This window comes from Chiroxiphia lanceolata, chromosome 15 (assembly GCF_009829145.1).
Source record: "Chiroxiphia lanceolata isolate bChiLan1 chromosome 15, bChiLan1.pri, whole genome shotgun sequence".
Lineage (NCBI taxonomy): Eukaryota > Metazoa > Chordata > Aves > Passeriformes > Pipridae > Chiroxiphia > Chiroxiphia lanceolata.
Window position 1 is genome coordinate 7,133,286 of NC_045651.1, and position 21,209 is coordinate 7,154,494.

A 21,209-nucleotide genomic window follows, 5' to 3' on the forward strand; every position below is an offset into this window, starting at 1 on the left:
TTCATCAGTAAACTTTATTTCTAAACCAGAGAGCATAACATCAGAGAATATGGCAATTATCTTCCCCTGACAACACAGTGAACAAAAATGATAATATATGCAAAAGGTAATTGGCATCTTTGGTACGTGTTTTTTGTGTGATTCGAATTCCAGATTTAGGTTTTAACCTGTCAGCAAAAGTGAAAAATGTTACAAAGCAGAAGTTCATCTTAATTGCTCATAAATCCGTTTGTCTGCAGAATTATTCATAAGCCAAGTATTTAAATGCTCAAATCTGTACCCTGAAACTAAGCCTGCAGGGTCAAACATCTGTGCCTTCACAGGACACATCTGACCGTTTTCGTTTGATTTAATTCAGCTGCTGAGATTGGCGATAGTGAAGTGTCAGACATAAAACCAAACTGTGCAGCGTGAGCAACCTCTTGCAACACGTGCCAGTTTCTGCAGTCCTGGAAAGATGTGATAAAAGCTCCTTCACGCTAGTTTTGTATGAGCACAGCTTTCACTCACTTAGTCCAACAGCAACATCAGCAAGAGAAGCACCAAGACATTAAAAGTATCAGCACTGTCCATGAGAGGAGACATTCTGCACACATTTCCAGCTCTCTGTGGTATTACCTTTGTGCACCAGTCTGCATGTTGATAGATGTCTTCTGAAGAGCTTTGTGGTTAACAAAACAATTCTCAGACAGCTCCTCAGTTTGGGAAAGTTAATCAGCAAACTTATTCTCCACCAGCACAAGATCTGATCTTCAGTGTGGTTTGAGTTTGTTTGGATTTGGTAATTGCAGGGGAAGCCCATTGCTCATTTTTGATACCTTGTCTTTTAAGTAACTAGCAACTCTCCCCTGCCCTCCTCCAAAACTCAAGCTACGAGTTTCCAAGAAGGTTCAGAAATCATGTTTTTCCTTCTATAGAGACATGTGGTGGATACATTTTTTGGGTATGATGATGATTCCATGGACTCTGAAACATCCTCTGTGGCCTCATACAGAACAGACAGGACACCAGCAACCCCAGATGATGATCTGGATGAGGTAAGATCTGGATGAGGTAAGCAAATACAGGTTTTCATACTATGACTTCCAAAAAAAGTGGTCAGGCTCTAAAGAACACTTAGGTTTTTATAGTGCATATTGAGTGATAAGTATTTAATTAAGTTTGACCTTTATTTTGGTTACTCATATACTGAAATGCTGAGAGTTTCTTCCACAACCTAGTCCATAGAGTCTACAGCTATGACTACATTGCAATTTGAGGTTGGTTTTTTTCCTATCCCCCTTCAAGGAAACAAACCTATCACATTCCTTTCAGCTTAAAGACCTATAAATGCTATATAAACTCCCCATTCTTAGTATTTCATATCCCAGCAAGCTCATTGTGATTCAAAAAGCTATTTGAACCAAGACTTGTAAACCAACTACTGTGCTTAACAAATCACACTTGCATTCTTTGCTCTGGCAGTGCTTTGCTGTCCCAGTGCTCAGACATGTCCCTTCCTGTTCTTCAGGGTTTAGCAGCAGAAGAGTCAGAGCTGCGGTTTCGGCAGCTGACAAAGGAGTACCAGGCCCTGCAGAGAGCATATGCACTGCTGCAGGAGCAGACAGGAGGGGTCATAGATGCTGAAAGAGAAGCCAAGGTCAGTATTTGTTTGGGGGTACCAGCATTTCATTGCTCTCAGGACATACAAACCCCTCAAAGGGACGTACAGGGGAATAGAGTACATACAACGTCCCTGACACTGAGAGATATCTCTTCACTCGTTTGCTGAGGGCATTTTTAAAGAGAGTGACTTTTAATCACTCAGTTCACAAGAGGCTGTCCTCCACCTGAACCTGAAAACTCTGCAGTTAGGCAGGTCTGCCAAAGCAGACAACTCTGCAGCCTGGCACAGAATCACAAGGTTTTCTCATCTTTTGCCTGCATATGATAGGGTTGCATTTTAAAGGGAAATGAAGACTGGTGGGTTTTCACAAAAGCACACATTGCACCTACTTTAGGAACACCTGAATGTTTCTAGCAGAGAAATGCAAATTGAATTCAAATTTTCAGGTGATGCAGGCTACAGTAAACCTTCCAAGGCTAAAAATGTTGTGCCTTTAATAAAATTATAGAATCATTCAGGCTGGAAGGGACCTTAGGCAGTCTCCAGCCCAAACTCCTGCTCAAAGTAGTCAGCTGTGAGATCATACTAGTTTGTTGAGTCAGCTCTTGAAGACCCCCCCCCAGCAGTTGTTAACTGCCTCTTCCCACTACCTTTTACCACTGTCATCTACTAAGCACCTTTATTTTTAAATTCAGGGACTGCCCTTTGCCAAGGTCTTTGAGCAGAGCACCCCAAGTACCTGAACTTGTGTTTTGCTGCTTTAATGCCAATTCATGGTAATAACAGGCTTGGGTGGGGAGCTGGGGCTGATCCACCACTGTGTTCCCTTGTGTCATCTGTGTGCCAGTCTGAGGGGTGGCACAAAACATCACTGAGTCTGAATCTTTCTAATGGTTTCTCACTCAGTGGAACTGACAGCATGAACCCCATGAACCCAGGCCCTGCTGGTTTTGGTTTCCTTTTACTACCAGTCACAGTGCTGGTTTTGTTACTGTTTAATGCTGTGTCTGACTTCAACAGGCTCAGGAGCAGCTCCAAGCTGAAGTCCAGAGGTATAGAGCCAAAATAGAAGATCTGGAGAAAACTTTGGCACAGAAAGGACAGGTAAGTAATTATTGTGTATTTTTCTTCCCTATTTTGTATCTTACCCGCTCTGCTTACAAAATACCTGGCACAGTTGCAGTATAAAGTTCCATGAGATGCAGTGTTGCTGGTCAGTAAACAGGCAGGTCTGGCAAAGTCAGAACTCTTGCTACAGCTTGGTAAACTAATATGTTGATCTGTAAGTGACAGTTTGTTCCTGTAGGATTTTAAAGCCTGAATATTGTGGCTCCAGTTGTCAACAAATGTGCCCGGCCTCATGGAATTTGATTATTTTATAACAGTACTGCTTCATCCAACAGGACTCACACTGGGTGGAAGACAAGCAGCTTTTCATTAAGAGGAACCAAGAACTCTTAGACAAGGTATGTTCCCAAGTTTTGCGTGTTCACTCTGGAGGGTTGTCTGGATCCTGTGAACCATCTCTAGGGTTTTGATTTTGCACAGCCTGTGCTACCTCAGCTACTACTCACCAAATGTTTAATGTTTCTTGTAACAGTCACAGAGATCCTGATTTTACATATTTCTGTTAGATAGAGAAACTGGAAGCAGAAAACAGTCGTCTGCAACAGGAGCTGCAGGATGCCCGAGACCAGAACGAGCTGCTGGAGTTTCGAAACCTTGAGCTGGAGGTGATGGATGGGCTCCTTACAGGAGAACTGGTAGAAAATTAGGGTGCACTTGCACTGGACACCCACTTTAAGCAAGGTTTTAAGTGATTTACAAGTGATGTGGCGATAAAACAGCAACAAATCAGGCCCAGCACTGTTAATTGTGAGCTGAAGTATGGACAGGCCAGACCTCAAGCTCCCTCTTCACAGACTGCCCCTAGTTAGAAAATCTTGTCATACCAGCCAACCAAAACTTCACCTGCTCTAATATCCACTGTAAGCTGGTTTATTTTTCAGTTGTTCATTTCAGTTGCTGCCCAAGGCCAAACACATTTGCCACACAGAGCTCTCGTAAATCAGTGCTGTGTGAGACTTTCCCCTTATTTACAGAAGTAACCCACAGTTCTACCTGACAGCTGTTTCCATGTGACAGGGAGCTGGATTGATCAAGTGAATTACATGTTCATAAATTAAAAATGTATTTGAAAGTGAAGTTTCGTCTTCACTTCTGTGCTTGCCTGAATACCTGAAAGGGATAAGAAATACCATCATCAAATTTTTATTTATGTCTTTGGTCCTTTAAAACTGGACAAATATTTGTAAATTTTAAGCAACAAAGATGTAGAAGTACCTAAGTTGATCAACTTTTTTGACCATATTGTTTTCCACAGATGTCAGAAAGTACAAGGTACCGGAATAGCAAATGTGTAATCTGAGTGTCCTAATGGTGTAAAGTCAAACACCTGTTTCTAAAGGGAGTGTTTACAACAACACATAGTTCTTCAAAGCTTCAGAAATCGAATCACTTTAGCTAGGTGACAGCCTTTCCACAGACAGTTTGCAAAATGACATAATTCATCAAACAATCTCCCGCAAAACAATTAGTTTGGGTTTAGGATCCTGTCCCTCTTGGCACACTTTTTTAGACTAGGTCTAAATGTTTCTTCCTTCGACTTGTAAAATGAAGAGCTTGGCTTTGTGAAACATGATGTAAACAGCAGCTGTGGCATTTTCTGTGTGCATTTATTTTAATATCTTCTTCTGGCATGTTTGCCAATTTGTTTGCAGGAAAGAGAGAGACGGTCCCCACCATTTAATCTCCAGATTCACCCATTCTCAGATGGTGTGAGTGCTCTACAGATCTACTGCATGAAGGAAGGGGTTAAGGTAGGTCAGTTTTATAAGTGCTTCTCCCTGCAGGGATGGTGGGTGCTGCCCATATAACCCCTTACTAATAATGCCACTAAATTTCAGGCGTTTAAACTCAGTCTAATGTAAGAGTGTGGTGACTGACACAGTTCAGTTAGACTCAAAATTCTCACCATAATGATAAAATCTGGTTCAAAGGCAACCGAAATCAATGTGTGATGCATTTCCACAGGATAAAACAAACTGGCTGATTTCCACATGGTTCATAGGAGGGATGGATATTGCAACCATGATGAAAGGTGCATGCCATGCCTTTACCTTATTCTCTCGTTGCAGGATGTCAGCATCCCAGACCTCATAAAGCAGTTAGACATCCTAGGTGATAATGGGGTAAGTTGAAATGGGAGATATTTTCTCTTTACAAGCTGCATTTTGTACAGCACAGTAAGTGATATCTGTAATTATGTCTGTTTTCTAAGATGCTTTTTAAATTATGCATCTTCTACGTCTGGTTTAGCAGACTGGGAAGAATGTCCAGAGGCCACTGATATTTGGAACTGGGCCTGACTGTGCTCCATTCACTCAGGAAAGCACATGAATTAGTTTGGCAGTCTGAGTCAACCACTCTTCCTCAGGACTAAGATTCCTCCAAACAGTTTCATAAATAGGCAATAATTATCAAATTCCCTGTGGCTTTCTAAGAAGGCACTGCTGCCCACATAAAAGAGATCATCCTGTATCTCTGGCCAACATTAGATATGTCTTAAGAGAGTGTACAAGGAAAAGAAAAACAACAAAGCATCATGATTGTCTATTCATGTGCTGGTGTAAATCAGCATTATTTTTACAAAAGCTTTAATAATGGAAACTCACCTTTGTAAAACTAGCAGGAAGACAAACAAATGGGTCTAATTTTAGTTTACATTTCTCGTAAGATGCAATTTAATGAAGACATACAGTTAGTCCATATCATATGGAAGGGCAGAAGCAGTGGGCTCTGAATGTTTCAATGGGAATAGGATATTCAGTACTACAGGGATCTGAAAACTGTACACCTTGTCTGTAGGCTGGATTGTCCTTATTCATGCAGGAAACTGCTGCCAATTTTCTCCTTTCCTCACTTTCTCATCACAGAATTTAAGAAATGAAGAACAAGTGGCCATAATTCAGGCTTCCACCGTATTGTCCTTGGCAGAAAAGGTAAATTGTGTGCTTGCTTTTCTCAGGTGTTATCTAAAGCCTGATCTAACACATTTCATGCCCTGTTGTTGTCAATATTGTCAAACTTTCTAGCACTGAAAGTGATTCCCCAAATAAAGTGTGCCAGCAGAGTCCCAAACACCTTGCTAAACCAGCAAAAATATCAAACTCATCTGGCCCAAGCTGTGAAGTAGAGACAACTGCAAATACAAAAAGAATATCAAATGAAACTTGAAATTGAAAACTGAACGAAAAACCATCAGACATTTAAGCTACAAGTAAATATAGTTTGAGATTTCTAGGCCTGAGGTTTCTAAAACTTCTGAAGGGATCTGTGCCCAAAATTTCACTGACAGTATGTGTTTTAAGTTCTGTGTTTTGGAAATGAAAAAGGAAGTGGGGTTAAAAGTAGGTTAAAATTGCTTTCTGAGGCTCAAGTGCAATACAGTTTTGTCAACATGTGAGCTTCGAAGGACTACTGAACAATTCCTCCTCTGCAAGCAGAGTTGCCATCTGGCCAGCTAAGCTATTTTTGAGAAGCTACAGCCTCACTGTGGGCCTTTATCCATGAGATGAAATGGGCTCCCTGCCCATCCAAGGACGTGTCCATCTTCCAGTGACATGGCAGTGGTGACCCTCTTGCTGCTTCCCTGCCAAGTGCTGCCTGCAGACATCCTGGCTGCCTCTGTCACAGGAGGAGAACAGCCCCAGGATGAGCCCGGAACTAGCAATAGGTTACTAAAAACAGACTAGCAAGAAACTGTAGATATCCCACTGCTCCTGTACCTAGAAAACACAGCAGGTTACAGCTCTCATTGTCTTCCCTCCAGTGGATCCAGCAGATTGAGGGAGCTGAAGCTGCTCTGCATCAGAAAATGATGGAACTGGAAAGTGATATGGTAAGAAAACTCTCCTTATTACACATTCTGGGGACACTGAGTGTGTCACACTTAGTTGATGTGCCAAAAGAGTAGTAGGAGAGTCTATTGGCAAATGCACTATGCAGCCTTTCTCTGATTATTGGTGAATCCATGAAATTGTTCCTAGTCTGGTTCACATGCCACAGCAGAATAACAGAAACAGAAATAGTGAAAGTTTGAAAGCTTTCTCTCTCTTTCCATGAGGATGACTGTTTATTAATAAGTACAGAGGGCTCAAAGGTTGCTCAGTAATTTTCAGGGATGTAAGTGCCTGCAGTCTTTGTCTCATAAGATTCACAGTCTAAACATCAGCTGTTGTATTGCATTTTATTCAGGACCAGTGAGAAACTAATGAATTATTGAATGAAAGCAAGCAGTGTTATGTTAAGTAAAGTTAGGACCTTATTAATAACTCTGCAGAGAGTCAGTTGAGAACCAGTCTCCTCATCCTGCTGAATCAAGTGTCTGTAGATGATTTCATAAAACTTCCTGAAGTATTTGGAGTAACTAATTCATTTTTCTGTCCAAATGATCCTTCATTGTAGGAGCAATTTTGCAAAATAAAAGGTTATTTGGAGGAAGAATTAGACTACAGGAAACAAGCTCTTGACCAAGCATACATGGTATGTACAAAGGAAATTGTGCAGCACATACTGGACAGCCCTGCAATAGGACACAGACTCTTGTTGAATCAGGAAGAGACGTTTTTGCTTTTTTCTTAGCATTGGGGGTTTTTTTATTTTGATTTTTTTCTCATTTTTTGATGTACTAGCATGCAATCTGCATGGCTTCAACACATCATCTTGCCTTTTCGTGTCATAAAAAGGCAACATCTCCTGAAGTCTGGAACAGTTAAAGGTAGATATTGCTCATTAATGTCAGCTTGTCCAACTGGAGTTTTTTAGCACGATGGCTTGAAATTTTAGAATTGGTGAAATATTTTACACTTAAAATAGGTATGAAAATTCTATCAAACTCCATCTCTGTTAAATGCATTAAAAAAAAGTAAGAGTACAGGATTTCAGTGAAAATTAGTATTAAAATATTTTAAAAATAAAAGTTCATATCCTTTTTCCAGAACACGGAACCGTTTTCCGAGTTCAGTTTTTCACATTTTTGCACAATTGAGCACAGGGACCACCTCTCATGCAGGGAATCTGCCACCAACCCCCCAGTTCCCAATGTGCTTTAAACCATGTTTCATCTCTAACTGGCTTTTGGTATTGCATCAACCAGAGGATCCAGGAGCTTGAGGCCACCTTGTACAATGCTTTGCAGCAAGAAACGGTGATAAAGTTTGGGGAACTACTCACTGAAAAACAGCAGGAGGAGCTGAGGACAGCAGTAGAAAAGCTAAGGCGTCAGATGCTGAGGAAGAGCAGAGAATATGATTGCCAGATTCTTCAGGAGAGGATGGAGCTGCTCCAGCAGGCTCATCAGGTAAGAAAAGAACTTACACACATGTATCTATTCAGCCTTGCTGTACAGGAACACAATCTGAGGTCAAATTTAGGCAAGCTCCAGGCCATGAGGGAGCCTGGCATCTAGCTTTTAGAATTGTTTCATGCTTTGTGTCTTTTCTGTGCATGCGAAGAGTATAACCATGATCTTACACTTTCCGTCTATTTAACAAAGGATTAATAAAAAAACAGATAATGTGAAACGAAACCACCATTGATATTGATTTCCAGCATTTGAGAATCCATTTACGTGTGTATAGGATCATATTTTGAGCAGTTGAACATGTGGTAAAGCTGTGGTTTGGCAGGGTGGGGGGATGGAGTCACAGTATGACACAAGATTATCCCTGCCACAGAAATGGATTTCTAGGCTTTTTGCACTTGGAACATTAAGTTTGTAGTTCAGTGGGACAGATTTACTGAGAAATTAAGGTGGATGCTTTCTTTTCTGATTTCCAGAGGATCCGAGATTTGGAAGACAAAACTGACATCCAAAAGAGACAAATTAAGGATCTGGAGGAGAAGGTTGGTTTTCTTATGCTTCTGAAGCAAGCTGGTCAACTGTGGTTTGAAAGTAGGGGCCCAGTGCTCTTGAACTGCATGACCTTTCTGTTCCACTCCATCAGCTGCACCCACTGGTGGTGATTTACTGTCCTTTCTTTTCAGTCTGTGTCAGTCGATACAGACTTTAATATTACAATACTACATTACATTATTTAAATGTGTTAAATTGTTAATTAATTTAATCTTTGATAAACATTTTGTGTATGTATGTATGTGCATATATACATAGATATATTCCCAGGCCATTTCCAGCGTGGCTTGCAGCCACTGTTTTTTAATGCACTTAAAAATACTCCCCATGCTATTTTTGATATCCAGCTTTGTGACTTAAGTCAACCCTTGGGGGTTCCTAGTAACAGTTACACCTCAGGCTTTCAATACTGTGCCAGTTGTAATCCATCACTGGAATTAGTGGGATCTGTTTTCTAAGCCTGGGAGGTGGTATGGTACTTACAGAAGTAAATAGGGAAATACAGTGGGTTTGAAATGCATAGTTACTCTAATTGTTCTGCTGAGTGCAAAAATAATTCTGATGCTTACAATGCCGTTACCTTTAGTTTTTACACAATCTTCTTTTTCTTCTGCAGTTTCTATTTCTATTCTTGTTCTTCTCTCTTGCCTTTATTCTTTGGCCTTGATGTCAATGTGCCTCTTGGAAAGGTAAGACTGTTTTATTTATTTCCCCAAAGCTAGCACTTCTTGCAGAGAGCTGAGGATCACATCCTCGTGTGTTCTGGTGGATGTTTGGAGCCAGCGAATTCAGCAGGTCGTTGTCAATTTGTAATAGTTCACAACAGGGGGTTGTCCTGCTGCTGAGTTACTGGTGATACTGTGCTACTCAGAATTGTAAAAATAAAAGCTACCAGGAATTTCACAATATCACACAGCCCAGAGAACTGCAGGTGAAATTCAATGTTGATGTTTGCAAAGGGATGCAGATGGAAAACAGTTATAATAATCTCAACCATATACACACTGTGATGGGCTCTGAAGTGACACTCAGGACACAGGTCAGGAGGTTGTAACAGGTAGAGCTCCATGTCCAGCAGTAGGAAGGATGCAAAGGAGGGGAAGGAAGAATGATGAGCTGCTGAGAGACAGGAAGGGGGAGACAGATGGAAGGATTTCTCTGGCTCAGGAAGTTACACTGTTAAAAGGTGGTATTGGAGAGGTTTAGAAAATTTGTCACAGGATGGATGGATGGATGGATAGCTTGCTATCATTCACTGTCTCCTCAAGTACAAGCAATTATCGTGTGATAAGCTTAAAGGAAACGAAAATTGATAGATAAGGATACAGTGTTGTAAAGAAGGCTTTGTCACAGCATGTTTTGCAGCTGGAAGTTCAGAGTTCAAAAAGCAATGTGAAGATGGGGAAATAAATCAAAGAACTGTGATGGTCCCATTTTTTCCATCTGTGGCTAGCCACTTCCAGAACCAGGATGCTGGGATAGACAATCTTCTTTGATCCAGGATAACAAATAGAACACAGCCTAGAAAACATTATTTTAGTCTCAAGAACATGTAATGGGGGAGCAGAATTTTCTGATTTGGGGGCAGACCCATACCATTGAATTTCTCACTGTATCTCTTGGCTCTGGCTTCAGCTATGTCAGTGAATAAATTTCTCTGCTCTGCACTTAAGGCAAGCCAAGGATACAGTTGTGTGAAAGATGTTCTTCCATGTCCTTCCACTATTTGTACCAGCTCAGCCTTTGTTTCCAGGTGCAATTCAAGGTATTGATTACAATTAAGTGCCATGGGTCCAGGTCAGTGGGTTTTCCTTTTCCCTTTAAGGAAAAGCCCCTACTTTGTGCTTTGTTCCAGCTAGATCAAGGATTTCAGTTCTGTGCAGATGCAGACACAACTCTGTTATCCACATCAAATGGAATCTGCTGCCTCCTTGTCCAGCCAGACCTCAAAATGAACATTTCCATGGGCTGAGGCACCAATATATGTGTAGGTCGGGCTGGATGGGGAACGAGCCGTAGAAAAAAATCAGAGCAATGGACAGATCAGTGATCACAGCTCCTGTAAACAACAGCCAATATCATTATTGAGCTGCTGCTATTTAAAACATGCTGCCTCGATCCAGTGATCATTAAACAGATTAAGTTCTGACTGCATACTTACTAATGTTCCTGCTGCAGGGTTTCTGGGAACCGTGACACAGCACAGCAGCTGCGAGATGTTTTGAGTGGCTGTGACTGGTGGAAATGTGACTTTACAATTTCTCACTTATTCACAGTGGGGAAAAAAAAAATCAGAAAGTCTTCTGAAACAGCCAAATTACGGACAGGGTAATATTAAGAAGCCCAAATTTTCACTGTACGCAGTAGCAGCAAATAGTTTTACATGACTGTGTCTTCTGCTGTACCGCAGGATCAGGAGTCCAGAACAAGCAGTCAACCTAGGGGGAGATTCCAAATAAAAAAAAAATCCTTGGATTTAAGGTGCACCTTGAAAAGTCACAGGAGCTGACAGTGACATTTGCAAGAACCTGTCTGCATGAGTTTTTTCCATTTGCCTGTAGTGTCATCCTTTTTCAGTTCCTGTCACAGCTACAATAATGTCCTTGTGCAGCATACGAGAAAAACTGAGTAATAGGAGGTTCAGAGTTTGCTGTATATACATTTGCACCTACATTTTCCACCTGTGTGAGTATGGAATTGGTTCTCTAGTGACTATTTGCCTCTTCTGGTACAGCTACAGAACTGGTAAGAAGCTTATACATCCTAGTTTTACCAGTACTGGTATTGGCTGTGGTGGAGTAAGAGCACTTCAAAAGTTAGAAACCAGGGAGTACCTCAAAGGGCAACATTGCTCAGTTAGGTCACCCTGATTAAAAATGTAATTCATGACATTCAACTACTGAACAGCTTTTCCTAATCCTGTCTCTTTTAAGATGAAGCATGCAGTGAAGCCTTTGCAGTAGAGCATGCATCCTGAGGAAATAACAATTAAAATTTTCTTAGTATTAGAACTCATCAGGAACTGTTGTCTTCCTGATTTTTAAATGGTTATTAGTTTGAAAATCACTTTTTTTTTCTGAAGCTTAAAAAAACCACCAGTGGTAGATACAACTGACAAAACTATTCACAAAATGTGGTAAGAATCTTTTCATTAGAACATTTTTCATTAGAAAAGAAAAATATGATTCACGTGAAAAATTTAATTATACTGTAATTTAGAATACAAAATCCCTACTCCTGGGAAAAAATGCCAGTGTGTACTTCCTGGGACTGTCTGCATGGTTTGGTATACCAGCACAGAGGAGAAAGGAGGCATGCTGAGAATTACAGACCCTCTAGACAAGGAAAATTGGCTTTTCAGGAACTGCAATTATATAGCAATATCTTCTGAAATAGGCAGTTTCTCAAAACAAAAAAGAAATCTATTATTCTGACATGGAATTCCAGTAATGCTGATTAACTTTTGTCTTGGAGCCTATGAAACTATCTCTAGTGCCTTGTAACATTTCAGTGTCTGCATGCAAAGAAAAATGTGTTTGAGCAGCCCTCACAATGAGCTCTGCAATGTACTCGAAGGCAGACTGCATTCTTCTTTGCAGAGCAGCCATTCCTTCCCTGTTCTCAAAGCAGGAAGGGGGGAACCAAGAACAGAAAAGGAGAAGAATCAAGACCATCTAAAATAGATCACCACCTCCACATTTGCTAACATTTATGTCCTTTTGGCCTAATTTGAGGGGAGATATTGGCTGGTTAGAAAAGCTGATGAGGTGTTTAAGGTCAGAACTCCACATTTCTCCTAAAATTCTAGCAGATTTGCTGTTGTTCACTTGCAGTCATTCTGCCTGCAGGGGCTGCTGGGTCCCGTCCAGCTCTCGCTCTCCCCTGAGCTGATCCACCTCGCTGGCACGTTCCTTGAGCAGGGCTAGTAGTGAAAGGCAACATAAGCCTTTCTCTGCTGTCTTTAGGGCTGACAGGACTGTCCCAGCTGCAGCACTGACTGCTGTCATTGCAGGGGGTTACATGGATCCCTTAGGGATGTGTCAAACTTCTCTCCCTGCACCACACCCTGCCCCCCAGCCCAGCCCAATCTCCTTCAGTGGGTTTTCCACTTGTTTTACACAGCATCTAAGGTTTAGCAGGCGTAAATCCCTTTGGTGTCACTTTGGGGAGCCCAGGAAGGCTGCTCTGACTGCAGTGCCAAGATGAGTTTCACTCCTGGAATTCACTGTTGCTCCATAGTGGCTGGTCCTGAGGTCACACGGGGGTCCAGTTCCCCATAGAGAGGACAAGAAGCATCAGCGAGAGCTGAAATGTGGTTTACAGCCCCAGAGAGCCTGCTGTTGGGTTATGCTGCTCCTAGGACCACTCAGGAGATGAAGGATTCTTTTGCATATTTGGCTTTATGAATGCCAGGTAGGAATCAAGAAGATGGGTTAGGGTGAGCTGAGTGACCGGGGAAGGAGCCGTGACAGCGGTGGAGATACAGTGACTTAGAGAATGGGACATTGACAGTGAAAGTGGAAAAATCTTATGGGTGAGGTGTGTGTGTGGGATACATAAACTCAATGCTTTTCCAGAGGATCTGCACTGCTGTGAACTCCCTTGAACTGTAAGAGCTGCAGCAGGCCCAGCATCACAGCACGCATGATACCTGTAGAGTGTTTTACCAAGGCCAGGCACTCCACAGGTCCAAAGCATCAAGTCTTGTAGCAGTTCCTCAAAAACAAGGCAATGGTAAGCTCCTCGTCCCCTGCCTTCACCCCTCCGTTTTCCTCCACGGGATTCTTTCCCCTCACTACCTGAGGGAAAATCTCCAGACAGAAGCAATTTGGGAATGGAGTTGGCAAGACTGAGAGGGATTTTAACAACATCATATTTTCTGAGGCTGGAATACATGGAATCAGAGAGAATAACTAACATTGATTTGTGTTTCCCACTCACGTTAAAAACCACCTGCCTACCCAGGTGACAAACTCAGCAAAGGTGAGAATGGCATGGGGAGTGTGCCATCAACATTTCTTCTTATTACAACTACTGAGGTATATTTCTTTATTTCCACTGGATGCAAGTGAAGTGTGTTACCCTTATTGTAAGGGACTTCAAACAAACAAACAAACAAAAACCTCAACTCCTCCTTGAAATGCACCTAGGGAGCCACTTGGTGGTGAAAGGTCTTTGGTTTTGTTCATGCCCTGGTGCAGTTTATTCTTTATGGACCTTTTAACCAGGTGAGAGAAAACCACAGTGCAGTCACAGATTATACTTTCTGGTTTCTTTCTTGCCCAGAGTGAACACAGCACTCACTGCTGAACTGAGATAACAAGGGACAAGCATGGAGGAAACCATGTGCAGCAGTATATTGTATGCAGACCAGAAGCTCTCTAATTCCTGTTTACGTGGGATTTTCCTACCTGCATTCTCTCTGTGTTTGTGAACTTACACATTCACTTATTTGTGATCACATAAGGAAGTGTGGTCTGTGTGGATTTTGCACCCAGTGAATTTTACTATGTAGGCTTGAATGCTGAGAGAACAAAGACAAAATGGTGCTCTTTTTTCCCTAGGTGCAAACCTGAGAACTAAAGTTCTTTTCTATAGGGAAAGCTTCCTTGGGACAGCAGCATTCTGTGTTTGCCTCAGTGCTGCATTAGCCAAAATTCTGGGCTTGCCCTGACACCACAAGGGTATTGCTTGCTGCCATGTCTCCTGTCAGGGGTGAATTTTGGGCAGCTTTGGTTCAAGAGTCATTGAAACTTGTGCGTAACTATTCATCTGAAGATGCCTATGGGGACTTTTATGGACCAAAGGGCTGGACTTTGAGGGGTTTAAATGGACAGGCTTAGCAAAATACCCGGAATTTTCACAAATGCTTTTCATACAGACAAACAAAACCAGTTTAACACTGGTAGCTGTAAAATCAGACCTTTTCAGCTTCCTGATTGATAGATTGCATCTTGGCAGCTGGGATAGGTAGATAGAGGAGCTTACCACTTACCTGATACAGATTTTCTTTTTTTTTCTTTTTTATTTTTAGAGTGCCCGACCACCCAGATAAGTCCTTATAAAGGCAAATGCTTCCATCCCCCGATGAAGAGAATATTGTTTACACCTATTTTAAAAAGTATAAAAATGAACAACCTGTAGCCAAGACTGCAACCACCTTGTATTTTAAAGCCATCACTCAAAATTTGTTACCTGACAGTTCCTGTCTAAAGCTATGATATATGCTGCATCTAATGAAATTCTATATGTTGAAATTACGAAAGGGGAAGAAAAACAAACTGTGAACCTACGTCACCTGGGAGGAACTTAAAGGGAAGTAACCACTTTCAGCTGATCAAGTCAGTGTGTCTTGGGCATGGAACCAAAGTTACAACAGAAAAATCTATCCCTGCTGTGCAGGGCAATCATTTAAATGTCACCCTGTCATCCCACAAATGGATCAAAAGTGAACAGGACAGAGCAGGAGAAACTCGAGCCGTGGGGAGATGGTGACAACCAAGCACTCGGCTTGAACTGTGCGGCTTTCTCGCTGCAGGGACTCCTGCTCTCCCTCTTTGGTTTTAACCTCAGGAACAAATGACAGCTGCAATGTGGGAGGAAGAAAGGAAAATAAACCGGTCTGGGTTATTGCAGGATGGGCAGGACAGGTCACCACGTTTTATGCTTGAGGTCGTAACACAGCACCACCCGCCTTGGTCAAGGAAGGGGAGAAGAGGGTGTCTGGTGTAAGGAGGGTTTCTGACAGAGTTGAAGCCTTATCTCTCTTCACTGTCCCTCCATGAAGAACAGCCTGTCTATTATCAGATACTTTTCATATTCTTTAAAGACTGCCATTGAGATAATAATGACTATACTTGGTTTTACTATTGAATAACCACTGAGGATCACTGGATTGGACCTACAGAGTAGCTTCTGAGAAAGAAAACAAATGTTGGAGGATGGGGGGTGGGGTGGGGGAAGCCCATTTGACATGATCCACAAAGCATCAGCTTCCAAACTGTTTTGTCCTGGCTTGGAACAAATGTTTTGGTTCAGCTTGTCTACTGACTTGGTAGCTGGCTTCTGATCAATGACACATAAACCAAAAATGGGGAAAAGCTGTGTGAACACAGGCTTATTACAAGTAAGAGGTATTGCTAGTCTGTTTAGATTTTTCCACTGTTAAGAGTAGGTGAAAGCAGTTTGCATTTCAAAGCGTTACTTACCTCTCTAATCACAAAGCTCAGAACCCAGCCCTGGTGCCTCCCTGAGGGTCACAGGTCCACGCCCCCAGAACTATAAAAACGACCCTGAGAAGCATCTTCCTGCAGCAAACACTGCAAGGGTCCTGTGCTGCAGGGAGCAGCACAGCCAGCTGTACCCACCCTCCCTTCCCTCACTGCTGGGCTGACAGTGCACATCTCTGTGCCTCGGCTTTCATTTTCCTGGGAATGGAGAGTCTGCCTGGGCAGACTTCGGGTTCCTGTGGCAAGGCTGTGTCTTCCACGATGGAGCCTTTATTTTAACTGGGAGAAATGGATGTCTGTACTACAAACTAGAAAATTAAGGGCCAGAATACAGCCTGTGCATTACCTACACCTTCAAAACAGGGCTCACATGTACCAACATCTTACGCACACAGATGGCTCATCAAAAAGTGCTTTTCAAAGAGCTTCTCCTTTGTTTGCCTGTTTACTTTTACATATGAAGCTTCTGAGGCACAAAGCAGTGAAGTCACTTGCCACAGCAACTCGTCAGGTCAAAAGCAGTTCTGTGGCCTTAGCAGGGAGGAAGTTCTCTAGTATCAAGGGTGCCAGCACCTCACAGATATCTTTTTTTCTTGGCCAGAAGAGCTTTTAATCACTAGTGTCCATTCACCCAACTGCATAGCAATGCTGGGCTCAGTTTCTCCACAGACTCCTTAAATCCTCATTTCTTGAATGCCAGCATATTGTGTTAAGCCTTCCATCAAAGGTTAGAAGCTATTAGCAAGTGATTTTTTTTTCCCTGCTCCTTAAAATTGATTTAAATTATAGAATGACCACGTCTTCTTGAAGCACTCTGGTTCAGCCAAGGGGTTCACTGAGTTCTGCACTGAGTTCTGCTGTATGTTTGTTGGTTCATTGTTTTAAAAGACAGGCTTGTAGGCATATAGGATACACGACTGCAGGTACGTTGCATGCTCTTTGTTCAAATTCCTTTTCCTCAGCAGAAGACTCCATGGATCAGGTTGACTCAAATGTACACATGCTTTCCATAAGCCAGCAGTTCAGTCCTGAAGTTCTGGAGTCGGGGGAAGTCTTGTCCCACTCCTGTGACAGCTGGAGATCACTGGCAGCTTTACAACAGCTTGATAGCTACAAAAAAGGGGGGGGGTGTCTCATTGGCTAGTCGTTCTTCTCCTCTCACTCTTTTCTTCCCTCTTGCAGCACCACTTAATTTCACACCATTAGGCTGCTTTCCTCAGCGTTAGGGCTGGCAGTTAAAGCACTGAGCTCTTCTTGCAGAAGAATGAGCAGCACCTGGTTCAATGACAGTGCAATAACTTCCACCACTGGTTTGGCTAAAGAAAAAAAAAAGAGACTAGAAACATTTATTTCAGGCAATCATAGGGAAGGTTTAGGCACAGATAGAAAAAACCTGACTGATCTTGTGGCAGGCTTCATCATTTAGACTCTCTGAGCCTTGTTGTCTTATTTAATTTCTCTTTTTTACCCAGTTTGCCCTCCCTTACTCCTGTGTGTACACATGTGCCTGCAGGTGCTCTATTCCCAAGGGCTCAGGGTGGGGTGGTGGTCTGGCCACAGCAGACCTGGGTCTGCAAACCTTTCAAAGATTGTTGTTCCCTCCATGGAGCTGAACCAGCTGCTTTACTCCCCTTGCAGCGTAACACATGCCATGCCTAAAACACACTTGCTGATATGAGTTAATACAAACGTCCTGCTATCAGCTAGATCTAAATGAGTTTGATGTTTGTGTATATATATATACATGTATCTATATATAGTGTATATGTACATATATATACATATATATACATATACCTATCTATTCCCTGTTGTATATAGAAATCGTTGCTATAGCTGATGAAAGTATACTTCAATCTGGGTATGGGGAACTGAATCTAGACTTGTTTAGCTGCCCCAACTGGTACACTCCTCCAGTTTTAGTTCACATCTCATGGGCAACCAGTTTTTTGATCCTTTTTCTGGACCCTTCTCTGTACCTGGGACTGGTTAATCCTGGGTTTTCTGCTGTTCCTGATATTCACTGAAGCAAAGGATTGAGAATCCCCCCTCAGATTAGTCACTACAGCCAACCTCCCCTCCCCAGGACCAACCAGCAAAATAAAAATCAATTTACTGCAGCCTTTGAGGACAGCAAATACAGCCCTGGATCCCTCCCATCCATCCCTGTTCGGGAGTACCAGCACTCCAGGCTCTCTGTCCCGCTGAGGTGGGAGGTGAGCCACAGAAGGTAGTGCACATCAGCTTGACCACAATTTGACTTGCTGCTTTTTCTCCACTGACCAAGTTGGGAGATTTCAAAGACAGTTTCAATTTAAGCTCTTCAGATGAGGGCCTGGTTAGGCGAGATGAATTTAGGCAGTTGGGGTTGCAGAAGGAAATATGGCTCTTCTTGCAGTGCTGTCAGCCTGGCTCACAGCTCCATCCTCTCTTACTGATGTGCCTGGGGGGTCATGGAGACTTTTTTGTAGGTGTTCTTCATCTTCCAACCCCCTGCCCTCATCTCAGTGGGAAACAGCCTCTGAACCCCACTGCTTTCCGTTCCGTGGCATCCCAAGAGGACTGCCCAGGCCAGGCTCTCCTGACTGGGGCAGGGCTCAGACAACAGACACACAGCTGCTGGTGATCCAAAGGGTTTTCTCTTCCCCTGCCCTCCCTCACATCAGCACCTCTGTGGTTTTATATATACTTTTTTGTTCCCAATTTTTTTGGTGTCTATTCCAGAACAAAATTGTAAATGACTTGGCAGAATGACCCTTTGATAAACACTGGACATGTATCTGTACTATATGTATTAACGTGTAGGAGAGAATCCTTATTGTATGTAAAGTTTTATGAATGGTTATTTTTTAATTTATGTATTTAATATAGGATTCAATGACCTCTGGTGTTTTAGTTTGTATAAAAAAAAAACAGCAGCATTTTTAAAAAAATAATAAAAAAAAATCACTTTACATTCACGGAGATCTCGGCATCTGTCTGGAATCTGTTCAGAGGAATCACTGTAAAGCTGAGCTGTGGGGGCACAGGCTGGGACCCGGCTGGGGCGGGGACTGTGACACGGCATGGGGTGGGGTGGGGTGGGGCGGTACATTGGGGTGGGCGTTCATCGGAGAGGGGATTCATTGGATTGGGATGTACATCGGGATGGGGTGCTTCGGGCTGGGGGTACATCGGGGTGGGGTTCACTGGATTGGGGTGTACATCGGGATGGGAGTGCTTCGGGATGGGGGTACATCGGTTAAAGCGTTAGCGAGGTCCCGGGGGGATCAGTGGGAAAGGGGGGGGCAGGTAGCGTTCCCGGCAGGGGCCACGGGTGGATTTATTGCTTTTTGCCGGGCCTGAGCAGAAACCAAAACACAACGGAAAGCTGCTGCCTCCCTTTACTGGAGCTCGGGGAGCGGGGTCGGGGGTCCTTCGACTCTCTTGTCCCAGTTTGTGAAAGAAACCGCCGATTGCGGGGCGGGGCCGAAGAGGGGTGGGGCCGGAGAGGGGCGGGGCCGGAGAGGGGCGGGGCCGGAGAGGGGCGGGGCCGGAGAGGGGCGGGGCCGACGAGCCGCTCTCCCCGCGCGCCGCCAGGGGGCAGCACGGGGACAGCGGGAGCGGCAACGGCGGCTCGGGAAGGGCTCGATGTCCTGGGAGTGACCAATGAGTGACCTGGGAGTGACCAGTGAGTGACCAGTGACCCTAGAGTGACCACTGACCTGGGAGTGACCAATGAGTGACCACTGACCCTAGGAGTGACCACTGACCCTAGGAGTGACCAATGAGTAACCTGTGAGTGACCAGTGAGTAACCTGGGAGTGATCAGTGACCCTGGGAGTGACCACTGACCCTAGGAGTGACCAATGAGTGACCTGGGAGTGACCACTGAGTGACCTGGGAGTGACCACTGACCCTAGGAGTGACCACTGACCCTGGGAGTGACCAATGAGTGACCTGGGAGTGATCAATGAGTGACCTGGGAGTGACCAATGAGTGACCTGGGAGTGATCAATGAGTGACCTGGGAGTGATCAGTGACCCTAGGAGTGACCACTGACCCTGGGAGTGACCAGTGAGTGAGCTGGGAGTGACCACTGACCTGGGAGTCACCAGTGACCTGGGAGTGACGAATGAGTGACCTGGGAGTGACCAATGAGTGACCTGGGAGTGATCAATGAGTGACTTGGGAGTGACCAGTGACCCTGGGAGTGACCAGTGAGTGACCTGGGAGTGATCAGTGAGTGATCTGGGAGTGACCAATGAGTGGCCTGGGAGTGAGCACTGACCCTAGGAGTGACCACTGACCTGGGAGTGACCAATGAGTGACCTGGGAGTGACCACTGACCCTAGGAGTGACCACTGGCCCTGGGAGTGACCGGTGAGTGACCTGGGAGTGACCACTGATCTGGGAGTGACCACTGACCTGGGAGTGACCAGTGAGTGACCAATGACCTTTGAGTGACCAGTGAGTGACCAATGAATGACCTGGGAGTGACCAATGACCTGAGAGACCACTGACCTGGGAGTCACCAGTGACCTGGGAGTGACCAATGAATGACCAGTGACCTGTGAGTGACCAGTGAGTGACCAGTGACCTGAGCGACCAATGACCTGGGAGAGACTGATGAGTGACCAATGACCTGGGAGAGACCAGTAACCTGTGAGTGACCAATAACCCTAGGAGTGCCCAGTGACTCCAGGAGTGACCTATAACTCCTGTGATTGACTAATAACCCCTGAGAGTGACCAAAGACCCCAGGAGTGACTTGTAACCCCCAGGACTGACTTATAACCCCTGGGACTGACCAGTAACCCCAGGAGTGACCAATAACCTCTGGTTCCCAAGAACTGCAGCTCATTTCTTTAAAGTGTTCTTAGAAGACTGAAACACATAAATGGGTCCAAACCACAGAAACTTGGATCTAGATTTATTTCTCTGCTATTACAGAGTTCAAACATGTTCATCTCCATCTCCCTTGCACAATAATCTTCAAATAATGAATGACGCAAAGAACTTGAGCCAAGCAGTCTTATTTCCTTTGACAGTAAAAAAATGTAAGGGCTATTTAATATCAAAATGTACTACTTTAAAGATAATAGATATGCAGTGTAAAATAGATGTGCACTACAGGGCCCATGGGACAAGCTCAGCTCAGAAGGACTTTGTGGATCTTCCCTGGGTGAGGCTGTGGGGTGCAGCTCCTGTGCCCCTACAAACATCTCTTCTGCAACAGTTGCTCAGTGACCAGACCAGGAGACATTCAGACTTTGAAAAACCTGTAATAAAATTAGAAATGTGTTTCAGGCAAGGTGCTGAAAATGGGACTCAGATCAGTAGGGGTGTAGAAAAGCTCCTGGATGAGCTTCCAGCCTGAAGACCTGCTCCTGTACCAGGAGTACTTTGCTGATGGAAT

At 43.8% G+C, this 21,209-nt stretch overlaps 1 protein-coding gene across 2 annotated transcripts in view; it reads left to right on the top strand.

The window, feature by feature from the left end:
• Positions 1-18,775, top strand: part of JAKMIP2 (janus kinase and microtubule interacting protein 2) — a 47,576-nt gene extending 28,801 nt beyond the window's left edge. For both annotated transcript variants that reach the window (XM_032702978.1, XM_032702979.1), the window contains exons 9-22: positions 918-1,037; positions 1,511-1,639; positions 2,627-2,710; positions 3,010-3,072; positions 3,241-3,339; positions 4,387-4,485; positions 4,804-4,857; positions 5,602-5,667; positions 6,498-6,566; positions 7,133-7,210; positions 7,824-8,027; positions 8,507-8,572; positions 9,199-9,271; positions 14,617-18,775. In XM_032702978.1, coding sequence (XP_032558869.1) covers positions 918-1,037; positions 1,511-1,639; positions 2,627-2,710; positions 3,010-3,072; positions 3,241-3,339; positions 4,387-4,485; positions 4,804-4,857; positions 5,602-5,667; positions 6,498-6,566; positions 7,133-7,210; positions 7,824-8,027; positions 8,507-8,572; positions 9,199-9,249 — 1,182 coding nt within the window. In that variant the 3' untranslated portion in view covers positions 9,250-9,271; positions 14,617-18,775. The remainder of the gene's footprint in view (positions 1-917; positions 1,038-1,510; positions 1,640-2,626; positions 2,711-3,009; positions 3,073-3,240; positions 3,340-4,386; positions 4,486-4,803; positions 4,858-5,601; positions 5,668-6,497; positions 6,567-7,132; positions 7,211-7,823; positions 8,028-8,506; positions 8,573-9,198; positions 9,272-14,616) is intronic.
• Positions 18,776-21,209: the final 2,434 nt, after the last annotated feature.